Genomic DNA, 12,918 nt, shown 5'->3' on the forward strand with positions numbered 1-12,918 from the left:
ACTGCAGATAAGGCTCTTTGTAAATAATATACTTCAAAAATATTTTTAAGACTTCTCCATCTTCCTTCTTTTCCAAGTGCCATCTATTGATCTCATCCACATGACAGAGATGAAACCTGGCCTGATCCAGTGTAGTATCCTATTTCTTATTTACCAATAAGACAGTTTGGTAAAATTTAAGACAGGTTGGAAATTTTCATTATGGTGGGTGCTACTAGTCATTCTACTAGATTCACATTTTATTTTTGGTCAGATCAGCTAATGTCATTTAATTTAATTTATTGAAAGAAATATTTAATATTTTCTAGCTTAAAAAACCTATGAACTATACTGAATAAGTAGAGGAGATTTAAAAGAAAAAAAAAGAAATAGATAATCTTTAAAAGGTTAAAATATAGTGACCAGAGCATGGATAGCAATAAAAATACCTTGACAGTACTAATTTTAAGAGTTTACACCAGGGCTGAGGTGTAGTTCAGTGATGGAGCACTTGGTCTGCATATGTGAGTGCCTAGGTGTGATCCCCAGCACCACCCACCCCCTCAGGAGTTGACTCTGACTCTCTGAATATTGAAACTAATAGCTTTGAGCTGGAGAGATATGATCCAACCAGATTTGACTAGGAAGTCAATCCTGAAGGTCCTGCAGTGGGAAGGCAAGTACTGCATCCTTCAAAATAACAACTGGGCCTAGTCACCCCTCTGACCACAGAAAGAGCCATAACTCAGACCAAGCTCAAATAAGAAAGAATTTTGCATTCAACAAGAATGGTGAGCTATAAAGAATAATAAAATTATAGCATTTGCAGGCAAATGGATGAAATTGGAGAATATCATGTTAAGTGAGATAAGCCAATCTCAAAAATCCAAAAGACAAATGATCTCACTGATAAGCGGATGATGACACATAATGGGGGGTGGGAGGGGGGCAAGAATGGAGGAAGGAGAGACTGTGTAGAGGGAAAAGAGAGGTGGGAGGGGTGGGGGGGAAGGAAAAAAATAACGGAATGAATCAAACATCATTACCCTATGTAAATGTATGATTATGCAAATGGTGTTTCAAATTGGTCCTTGTGGGAGTTCAAATGTTCCTAAGAGGTCACTGTATGAAGCTGCTACAGAGGCAAGATTGGCTAACTGTTCAAGTGAAGTTTTGCCTCTTCTCCTCTAAGTTGGCTCACAGAAAACACTAAGTTAGAGTGAAGGGTTAATAGATAATCATCATGTCATTTTCTGGTATCTACTGGACTCTGTGTCATATGCCTTTTGTGTTACTGCTGATTTTCCCCATAGCCTTCCTCAACTATCCCTACTAGGCATTCAGCTCCCATCTATAGGCCTCTAAAGTATAGGATCTTGCCCTATGAAGGTTTTTCCTGAGCAGATCTAAGAGAGGTCCTAGATGCAGGAGATTAACAGAAAATAATATAACAGTTAAAAACTAAGATCTGGTTCCTGTCCCTGGAAAGGTTGCCATTGGTAGATACTCTTTTTTTTTTTGCAGTGCTGGGGATTGAACCCAGGGCCTTGTGCTTGCGAGGAAAGCACTCTACCAACTATATCCCTAGCCCTAGATATTTTTGGGGGATGAAGACAGCAAATAAGCTTAGACTCATTATGGCTGGGTGCCCCTCCCCTAAGTAAGTTAGATGTGAGGTGCTCCTTATACACTGGGAACTTCCTGAAGGCACGGAATTGAACTTATACCTGTGTCTTCATTATAGGGGTGACCACAGAAGAATCTGGAGGATGCTGGATCAGAGCCCAAATCCACCAGGCCCATTTCTGTGGCTTTAAGCTGCTCTCGCATGTTCTTTTGCCTTGTATCTAAAATGCATCTGAGTGGAAGCTATTTCCTAACTCCTAGAAGTATCAGCAGGATGCTCTTAAATAAAAGGGAAAGTAGCCCCTTGTTCATGAGGATGAACTCTCAGACAGACAGCTATATTGCCTGAGTTTGAAACCGTGTCACCCATTCCCATCAGCTTTGTGATCTGGAGAGTTATTAAATCCTGCTGGACCTCACCAGTAGAGGGGGAATGACCGATTTAATAAGTACTCAGGACAGTACCTGGCACATAGCAAATATCATGAAAGTGACAACTATGAATACAAACAGTAATATCTACTATTACCAAAGTAGGAAGAAACCTTTTGAATGTTCAAATATCTCCCTGCTCCTCTCTATTCTAATGAACAATATTCTAAATAGGAAATGAATACTATAGCAGAGGTGTTTTTGAATTGGGGTTAAGAATCATACAGTTTAGCCAGATATAGTGGCACACGCCTGTAATCCCAGCTACTGATGAAGCTGAGGCAGGAAGATTGTAAGTTTGAGGACTCTGTCTCAAAAAAAAAAAAAAAAAAAGAACAAGGGCTGAGGATGTAGCTCAGTGCTAAAGTGCCCTGGGTTCAATCCCTAGCACCTCCGCAACCACAACAACAACAAAAAATCACACAATTTGAATACTGGTTCTGCTTACTAGTCACATGACCCTAAGCGAGGCATTTAACCTCAAGTCTATGATGTTAAGGATCAAGTGAAGTACAAACACAAAATTCAGCATATGCCTGGCACTCATTAGTATGAGATAGATGGTGACTGCTATCATGAAGGACTTTCCTTAATGAATTTATCTTCCAAGGCAGCACCAAGGATTCTGAGAATGCCTAATTATCCACTTAGGACATTCTTCTGTGCAAGAGAGATCTGTTTTCAACCATTACTAATCACATCAGCAAAGATGGTTAGTAACAAGGGATTAATGCTTACAAGGTTTGGAACAGAGTTATTTTGATAAATAGGAAAAGATATTTTGTAATCTTCTAAGAGAGATCTGAGTGGGTATATAACAAGAAAAGAAGAATATAGCATTTCATGTCAAAGTTCTTTTTTGATTTCTTCTGGGGAAGACAACTATTTCAGAAAGCCAAAAGGGTATTCTTGGTGACCTGAATGGCTGGCCTCTGCTCTAGAGAGATGTGGTTTGCACAAGGGAGGACTCATAGAACAGTAAGGCACACCTGCTTAGACACCATACATTCACAAATTACCATTTCACATCCATCACCTGGGTCCTCATTCAGTCAGCAGTCACTGGTGTCTAAGGAGAGGAGTGAAGTCTATGGCTCAGCAGGATTCTTGGCAATGGGAGCTACCACAGGGAGCACAAAGACTGCCTGTTCTCATGGAGTGGGCTTTTGGGGTGGAAAGACAGGTAATAAACATGTAAACAAACACATGTAAACATAAGTTCACAAATGATGAAAAAAAAATCTTCAATTCTTAAGTGCCTTCAAGAATGTCAAGAGTGACATTAGGTAGAGAAAGACTTGGAGGGTTGGAGCCACATCATACGGGAAGAGGAGTCAACAAAGTACTCTGAAAAAGTGACATGTTGGTTGAAATTCAAATGACAGGAGCTGTGTGAAGTTCACAGAATGGCCTTCCAAATAGAAGGCCATAAACAGGTTCTGGAGTCACTGGAGTGCTTGCTGATGCTGGGGCCAGTCCCTGGCACTCATATATGCTCAGGGTGGGACCACGCAGCCTGACTTGTGGACTGCATATCTTGAGGACCCAGAACATCTCCCAATGTCATGTCCAGTCACTCCACATGGAAGAGGAAGCTGACTTGGTTGGAGGCCAGGTACAAATGAGGGAAGGAGATTTAAAAGAAGCGTAAGAAACCTACCAGCCAAGTGAACACATGATAGCCTGACTTGGATCCTGGATTGAACAAACTATAATTAAAGGGAAGAAAAGTAGGAAAGTAGACAACTGGTGGAATGAACTACTAATGAATATTGGTTTAATTATAATATTATTGTTTTTGTGTTTAGTTTATGGGCTGAACTGTGTTCCCCCAAGATTCATGTTCCCGTCCTAACTCCCAGTACCTTGGATGTCACTGTATTTGGAGACAGGGCCTTTAAAGATATAATAATTTTAAATGGGGTGGCTATGGTGGGCCCTAATCCAATATAACTAGTGTCCTTTAAGAAGAGATTAGAACAGAGAGAGAGACGATACATAGACACACAGGAAAATGATGACACTGTGAACACAGAGCTAAGGGGCCAGTTGAAAGCCACATGGAGAGGTCTCAGAAGAAACCAGACTTGCCCACATCTTGATCTCAGACTCCTGGATCCAGAACCATGAGAAAACAAATTTCTAATATAAAAACCACCCAGACTGTGACATTTTGGTATGGCCCTAACAAATTTAAACAGTTTACAAAGAGTGTGTATCATAGCCATACACACTGAAGTAGTCACAGATGAAATGATAGGCCAATTAGGATTTGCTTCAAAATGATCTTTGAGAGGGGAGACGGGAAGGGGTGGTTTACGGAAGAAACAAGACTGGCTAGAAGTTGAGTAACTGCTGTGGGGTGAAGGCACATTGGGGTTTGTTCTGGTTTCATTCTACTATTGTCCCTACTTCTGCATATTTTGAAAAATTCTATTATAAAAATTAAAAGCAAAACAAAACTAAAGAGGAAATGGGACAAGCCTTATGTCTGTGGGTTTGAAAACCTTGGCTGAACCATGGGCTCCCCAGGAGCTGGCGTCCAGCCCTAGGATCTTTAAAAAGTTCCCAGGGGAAATTCTACTGTTGAACCAGTGTACAGCCGTGACCTACACAAGGAGAAGTAGAAGTTTGTTATGAAGACCTGAAGGAAAATGCCACGTTCCTTAAGGAGAAAAGTACTATAAAAATGAATTCTCAAATTAACTTATAATTAAAATTCCTATTAAAAATTGTAATTAACTGCTAGAGTTTGCCAGTATCTATTTTTCTTCCTGGGAAGATGCATCTCTACCTTACTGGAGTTAGTCTTGGCTATGATGTGTACTTTGGTCAATAAATTGTGACCAGGAGTGACCTCTAAAATTTCTCAGCAGAAGCTTCAAGAGTCAGGTTCTTTCCACTCTTTGTAAGGCCAGCTTTAGCTGGTGGCTGCTCCTCTAGCCTGGGCCCTTGCATAAGGACAACAATGATGAGACTCAGAACCCCCTGCTGTGCCATGATGGATATGTCATGTGAGGCAGAAAACATCTTTGTTTTTAAGGATTTTGGGAGTCCTTTGTTCCCACAGCATAATTTAATCTATTATATCTGATACAAATTTAACATAGAGCTTGAGTAAATAATTCTAAAATCCAACAGAAAGAGGTAGAAAGGCGAGGAGAGAAAAGCATACCCTGAAGAAGCAAGAATGAGTCAGAGTACTGTTGGATATTAGGCCGGATCACAAAACAATAGTAATTAAAGTTAATGACATTGGGTGTGAAAACAAAACTCTACAGATATATTTTTGCTAAAGTTTAAAAAGCCCATTCATGGATAGTTAACACACTTATGAATTTAATACATGTGATAAAGTTTTTCAGTTCCAGCATGTTAACTATTGAGCTGCCTCAGTTTATCTATCAAGAGTAACAAGTCTGTCAGGTGTGGTGGTGCTGGGACAGGAGGATCTTGAGCCCAAAGTCAGCTTCAGCAACTCAGTGAGACCCTATCTCTAAATAAAATATAAAAAAGGACTGGGGATGTGGTTAAGTGGCTAAATGCCCCTGGATTCAATCCCGGTACCAAAAAATAAAAATAAAAATAAATAAAAAATATATATATATTTTAGCCTGGGCTTTGCCTTCATGCAACAAGGCACCTTCACTAAAGAAGTGCTCTTTATGTATGAGGTCAGAGAACCATTTATTTAAACTGATAATTTTAAGCTAAAATAACATACATTAATAGCACCTAAGGAAACACTAGTATTTCCTTTCCTTAGTGTCTTGCAAGCTACCATAGATGGTTTATATTTTAGATTTCAGTATTGTATCTGACTTCTGGGTTTTATAACCATTAAGGTCACTTTTTTTTTTTTTTTAATCTTATTCCCTAAGGGATATAAGAGGCACTTTGACAGTTAAAAGATGTACCAATATGCACTCAGTTAAATAGCAAGGTTAGAAAAATCACCCCAAGTCACCCTTATGGAAAATGACCAAAGTAAAACAAACTGTAGGAATTCATTAAAATTCTGATGAAACAAAAATGTAACAAATAAAAGGAAACAGAGGTTACTTTTTAAAATTGGGGGTTGATGCACTCCCTAAACGAACCCACCTCAACCCTGTGGATTTTTCATGCTCAGATATAACTCATTAGGCCAAACACACCACCAAGTGGGCCTAGCAAGATGTTTTTCTGCTGGGATTGTCCTGTCCAGAGCCCTTGTTTACCAGTTAACTTTGAGGACCCAGCTCTATGCCTTTCTTGGGAGACTCCTCCCCACTACAGCATGACTCCTTACCTCCCGAGTCAGCTGGTGTCCCCAGGCCCACCAGCCTCTCTCTTAATGCACACATCACACTGTGCTACAATGATTTACTGATAGACTCAATTTCCCCTTCAGAATATGTTTTTTTTTTTTTTTTTTTTAATTATTCTGGGTCAAATCACTCACCAACATTAATAGGCCTCCAAGTATTGAAATAATAAATCCAACATTTAATAAATGGTTACTACATCTGTAGGATAATCCCTCAACTACCTGTCAGGTCCTCAGTGACCCACCTGTTATTGTAGTTGAAGAATCTGGAACTGAGGTTAAGCAAATTGCTCAAGGCCACATGGCCAGTTGATGGCAACGCTGGAGTAGCTGATCCAGGGCCTGTCTCTTGACTGGGGTCCTCCCTGAGAGAACACCTCACGCAGAGCCTGCTCTTCTCTGCTCCTTTCTCTAACCAGATACCCCTGACTTGGTAATGCTCTCAATGTGGCCTCCTCTGTCCACTACCCAGAGTACTCTGGGTATGAGGGGCCTGATCTGCACAGACCCAGCCATTCTACCAGCTCTGAGATGGTTCTGGAGGCTGAGGCAGCAGATTAGGCTTCTATCTCTTAAACCTTCTGTCTACCAGTTGAAGCCCCTTGCCCAAAGGGCTTAACTCTGTGTCTTTCAATCAGAAGTTCACTGACTCCTGGGTTGCCGTGGAAGCTGAGGGGTTGTCTAGATGGGACAAGCACATGGCTGGCTCATATAAAGTGCCCTCACTGCCATTTCCTGTGCTGTTTGGCACAATTGTGCTCCCAAATATCTGCCTGGGCCCTGCAGCCAAGCTGCACCTCTCTTCCTCTACTTGTATAGATGGAGCTTTAAGTCCAAGTACAGGTCCTTACAATTATTTCCCAAGTACAGGTCCTTACAATTATTTCCCAAGTACAGATCCTTACAATTATTTTCCATTGTTTTCATTTGTGTTCCATTTTGCCCATTTCTGCCTTCTGAATTCAATTTTTTTTTTTTTTACTCCCTACATGCCTGTGTTATCTGCAAATCTGGATATCTGCCTATATCTCTGAGCTATTGACTAAACTGTTGAACAGAACTGAGTCTATAGAGTGGGTGTATTCAGGTGTAAGAGTGAATGCAGAGGGGGAAACAGACTCAGAGTACCTAGCCCTGGGCCTGGCACACAGTGGGCATGGATGTACCCACTTCCCTGCCCTGCCCTTTCCTATCTGCCTTGTTACCAAAGGCAGCATAAACTAGGATGATTTTGCTAGAGGGCAATATGTCACTATGTTCAAATACACAAAAAAATGTCAACTCCCTAATTCTACTGGAAATTTATTCCAAAGAAGTCACTAAAGAGAAGAAATAAAGAGTTTCATAGCATTTGTATTTAAAATGCTGAAAAACTTTAAATAATCTACATGTCCTAAAAGGAATGGTTAAATAAATTATAACAGAATAATAATATCAGTGTGGTCTTTAAAATAATTAAATGTAATAACTATATATCTTTTATGCTGGTGATTATGAAATTATTTTAAAAAGTCACCGTAGATATACATGCTATGACTGCAACTAAATAAAACCTACATACACATAGATAAAGATGGAATGGGAGGAAGAAATAGAACATTAGAGTGAAGCAGTTGTTTCCCATTAAAACATATTAGTTTATTTGGTCATAAACATCCCAAATGCTTATGCACATACAGATGCATAATTCTGTTTGTTATTTGCGTGTATACTTAATATGTGAAGGGAGAACTGAATATGAATCTAGAATGAATGGCTTAGGAGCCAGAGACTTAAAAAACACAGGACTTCAATTAAAGTCAAGAAGCATTTGCCTAAATACGACAACCAATTTTGGCCCTCAAGGAACTTGAAAATCCCATAAGTTTCCAATATGCCAGATTCCCTTCCTATGGACATTCACATGTCTCATCACACACTGTCTGAGTGTCAGGATGGCATAGTGATGGCAGGCATAAGTTCTACTCCCAGACCTACCTGGCTCCCAGCCCTGCTGTGACACTTATCAGCCAGGGCACCTCAGGCAAGACCTTTCCCATAAGCTTCAGTTTTTGCCTCTGTGAGATGGGAGTGGTTGGCAGTGCCCCCTCCAAAGCTGTACTGAGCCATGGCTTCATAAACACCCATCATGAGTTGGCTGCTGTTATAAATGTGTGCCCCACCATCTCTTGCAGATAGGCATAAAGGCATAAATTCTAGATAAGGCAGAAGCAAAAGCAACAGCACATTTGCAGAGAGAACAGAAAAGAGGGGGTCCCCAATTGCCTACCCCCCTTTACCGTAGGTGAACATGCGTGGTGAGGTCAATTCAATGTTGGGCAGGGCACCCAGGTGGTTCAACACTGCACACCGATAGCCATTTTTCTGGGCATAGTCAACAAAGGTGCGGATGTACTGCTTCTCACTGTGATTGGCAATTCCAGGGCAGATGACCATGGTGATATCATCTATAGAATGGAGAAAAAGATCCGGATGTATCTGATGAATATGACATAATCAATAAACAACTACACTTCACTGGCTTTGAAGACAGGGGGAAGGAATTTAACATACATCTTTTCACTCAATTCTGTGAAAAATGGTATCTTTTCCTTCCAGTTGGAGCTATTTTGGTGTTTCCCAAACTATTTATGATGAAGGGCTAATTTAAAAATTTTCTAATCTGTCATGTACAGGTACATTTGAAAATATAATAGAAATTAATTATTAGAAATATAAAATGAAAAAATGTATAAATCTCAAAAATTTCTTTTTCTTAGTACTAAGTATTGAACCCAGGGGTGCTCTACCATTGAGCTACATCTCCAGCTCTTTTTATTGTTTACTTTGAGACAGGGTCTTGCTAAGTTGCCCAGGATGATCTCAAACTTGCGATCTTCCTGCCTTAGCCTATTGAGTCGCTGGGATTACAGTGTGCATCATAGAGCCAAGCTTAATTTTTTTATTATTAGCTTCAATAGACATAAAATTACTGTCAAACTGCATAGCAACTTGTGTAGCAACTTGTGTAGTACACAAGTTACTGAACATTACCCCTGTTCCATATGAACAAATGAGTGAATAGGAAAATAAAAAGAAGTGTTTGCACAGAAGGTAAATATGAAAAACAATATATATATATATATGTAAGGGCAAAAGATTTAACCAACCTAAATGTCCAGAAATAGGTGTCTGTTTGAATAAATCATTGCATGTCCAAGTGATGAAATATATGTGGTCTTTGAAAAAAATAAGATGTCTTTATATAACCCCATATGGCAAGAGGTAGAAAAGATTATAATATGCTGCCATTGTATGGAGATAAAAGGATGTCTATGTTTACAAATGTGTCCAGTAGTTCTGAAATCATACAAAAAAACCTAACAGTGGGTCCCATGGAGAAGGGTATGAGGGGCAGTAGAGATGGGAAGAGAGACTTACACTTTCACTGAGTATTTTTAGTTCTTTTTAGACTGTCTATCATAAGCATGAATTATCTATTTGAAAATATGAATACATATTTTTTCATTAAATCTGACTAGTTTTCCTTTAAGTTAAGAGAAAAACAATCTAATGCTGGCAGGGAAATGTGAATTAATAAGCAATTTTATAATATACATAAAGAACCTTAAAATTTGGGGACTAGGAATGTAGCTCAGTGGCATGTACTAGACACTGGGTTTGATTCCCAATACCAAAAAAAAAAAAAAAAAGGAAGAAAAAAAAACCTTAAAATTTTTATAAACATTGACCTAGTAATTCCAATTCTCAGAATCTTGTTTAAAATTTTATGAGTAAGGATACTCATCACAGAATTATTCAGTGATGAAACTGTAAATAAGCTAAATGTCCAACAATAGAAAAATGGATAAACTATGGAATGAACACATCACAGACTATTAAGAAATCATTAAAACTATGTGTTTAAAGACTTTCAGACATTTTTTTAAATAATTTTTTATTTGTAGATGGACACAATACCTTTATTTTATTTATTTATATGTGGTGCTGAGGATCAAACCCAACAGTGCCTCACACATGCTAGGCAAGCGCTCTACCCCTGAGCCACAACCCTAGTTAGACTCCAGACTAAAAAGTGATGTGAAATGAAAGTATTTCTAATACAATGTATAATAATTCAGATTTAAAAAAAATAATGCACAGAACTAGAAGGAAATAGAACAGGATGTTAAAAATAGTATGTTGAATGGTGGGATTATGAGTGATTCTTTTAAAACTTTTCTGTATTATCTCAATTTTCTAAAATGAGGATGTATTTCTTTTATAGTCAGCAAAATCATGCAATGGAAAGGAAGTTTTTCTTAGAATGTTTCTTAGGCACAGATACTACCTTCCCCAGAATAACCTGTATCAATCCTTTCTGGGGATGGGATGACAGAAAGGCATTGATAAATACAACTAAAAATCAGAGTTTTGCCCTTTTCAACTCCCCATCTCAGTCTTGTAGACTAGTGAAGCTAACTTTAAAAAATGGTAGAAGTGAAAGCATTAAAAACAAGAGAAAGAAAACACAGACATGGGTGCAGTGGAGAAATAAATATTTGAAAGATCAGCTACAAGATTTGTAAACACAATGTGAACTCCTACCCCATTCATTTATTATTCTTTCCATGACTGTTTATTGGGCTCTGGGGATTCCTGCATTCCAACAGATAGATAATGAACAAGTACACAATAACTTTAGAGACCAGCAGGTACCATGGAGCACTAAAGCATGGAGGCATGAGGGATCTACTAGGAAGGAAATGCTTGAGAGGGGAGTTGGGACTCTGAGAAGTGACATTTGAGCTAAAACTTGAATGACAAGGCAGTCAAGTAAAGGGTCTGGGGATGAGCATTTTAGGGAGAAGGAACAAAAACTGAACCTTTGTTATCAGCTAATCAGCAGGTTCTAGTTACTTTAAATAAGTGAGAGTTAAAATCCATTTACTGGGGGACTGGGGTTGTGGCTCAGTGGTAAGAGTGCTTGCCTCACATGCGTGAGGCATTGGGTTTGATCCTCAGCACCACGTAAATAAATATAATAAAGGTATTATGTCTATCTACAACTAAAAAAATTTTAAAAAATTCATTTACTGGAATTCCACCCCCCACTGTGGGGGCTTGAATTCAGGGCCTTGTGTATGCAAGGTAAGCACTCGATTGCAGACCTGCACTCCCATCCCTTTGTATTTTGTTTTTATTGTCTTTGTTTTTTTGTTTATAGTATTAGAATTGAACCTAAGACCTCACACTTGTTGGGCAAACATTCTACCAGTGGGCTACATCCCTAGTCCCCTTTTTATTTTGTTTTGAGACAGGGTCTCACTAAGTTGTCCAGCTGGCCTTGAACTTGTGATCTTCCTGCCTCAGCTGGGGAAGTAGGTGGGATTACAGGCATACTATTTACTGGAATTTATCCATAAATAATTACCACACTCTAATAAAAAAGTAGGTGCCTTTGAATATGTAAAAGGCACATTCTCTTTTGATAGAAATGGCCTTCAAAAGAATGCTGGCATCTAACTTCACTTCCTCAAAAAGCCCTCATTATGAAGTGTTTTATAACAGGTATTTATTGCATAGAATAATGCCCAATTCCAGCAGCAGTGCAAAGTGGAGTTTTTTCTCAGAAATAGATGTCCCTGACTCATGCATAATGAATATGACTTGAAAGTGTATTTTTGTTCAAGGAAACCTATGCATAGCGTATCTGAGAGCTTTTATATACTGTTATTCAACAAACAAAACCAGTCTATACTGCTTCTCCAAGTTTCAGTTTCCCCAGTAGTAAAGTGAGAATAAAAAAGCACTACCTTAGCAGGGTTGTGGAGGATTAAATGAGATAACAGCATATATAAAGCACTTAGAATAGTCAGGCCTCATTGCTGATGTTGACTCAGAGCCCTGGTCCTGGGTGGGGGTGCTGGGCCCCAGGCTCTCCCCAATCCTCTTAGACTACACTTTTGTATTTCACAAGAGGATTATAAAACTGCTTTTTTACAATGCTTTCTGGAGAGCTACAGGGACTGGCAAGGATACACTGCAGCAAATCCTCATAGGACACTCCTCAATGATGAATCTCAGCAGAATTGCAGCCCCTAGAAGCAGTGGGACAGTTGGTGGCACAAGCATTTACCCCATGCTCCCCACTGACTAGGTTCTATCTCTGAGAGATGGCCCAATTCCATGTCCTAAACTCGCTCACCTCCAACACAGTGCTCAGCCAAGGGCTCAAAGAGGTCAAATGTAGAAGTGGCTCCGTCAGACATGGTGATGAACTTCCGGTGCCCATAAGGGTGTGGCGACCTCACCCTTCCCATTTTCCCATACAAGGCTGTCTGAATGTGTCCACTTTTCCCCCAGATCAGTGGTGGAATGTATCTGAGAAAGAGAAAGAAGAGAGGTCAATTTTTTACTCATTCCTTGAACAAACTTTCAATCTATTTTTTTCTTGAAGCATTCTGTACACCAAGCAAGAGATTTTTTATTACCTTACACCCATGCCATGATTTACCCCCTTCTCCCATCTATTAATACATCCTGCATCATCAGATTAGCTCCAGATTTCAACCAGGGTATGCTTACATAGA

The 12,918-nt window shown here is 39.3% G+C and overlaps 1 protein-coding gene across 1 annotated transcript in view; it reads right to left on the reverse strand.

Annotated features, from left to right (window-relative positions):
- Window positions 1-12,918, reverse strand: part of Abhd2 (abhydrolase domain containing 2, acylglycerol lipase) — a 96,631-nt gene that overhangs the window by 24,904 nt on the left and 58,809 nt on the right. The window contains exons 4-5 of the mRNA XM_047540380.1: window positions 12,534-12,709; window positions 8,626-8,793 (exon numbers count right to left, since the gene is read on the reverse strand). Of these exons, the coding sequence (XP_047396336.1) occupies window positions 8,626-8,793; window positions 12,534-12,709 (344 nt within the window). The remainder of the gene's footprint in view (window positions 1-8,625; window positions 8,794-12,533; window positions 12,710-12,918) is intronic.

Source organism: Sciurus carolinensis, chromosome 2, assembly GCF_902686445.1.
Source record: "Sciurus carolinensis chromosome 2, mSciCar1.2, whole genome shotgun sequence".
Lineage (NCBI taxonomy): Eukaryota > Metazoa > Chordata > Mammalia > Rodentia > Sciuridae > Sciurus > Sciurus carolinensis.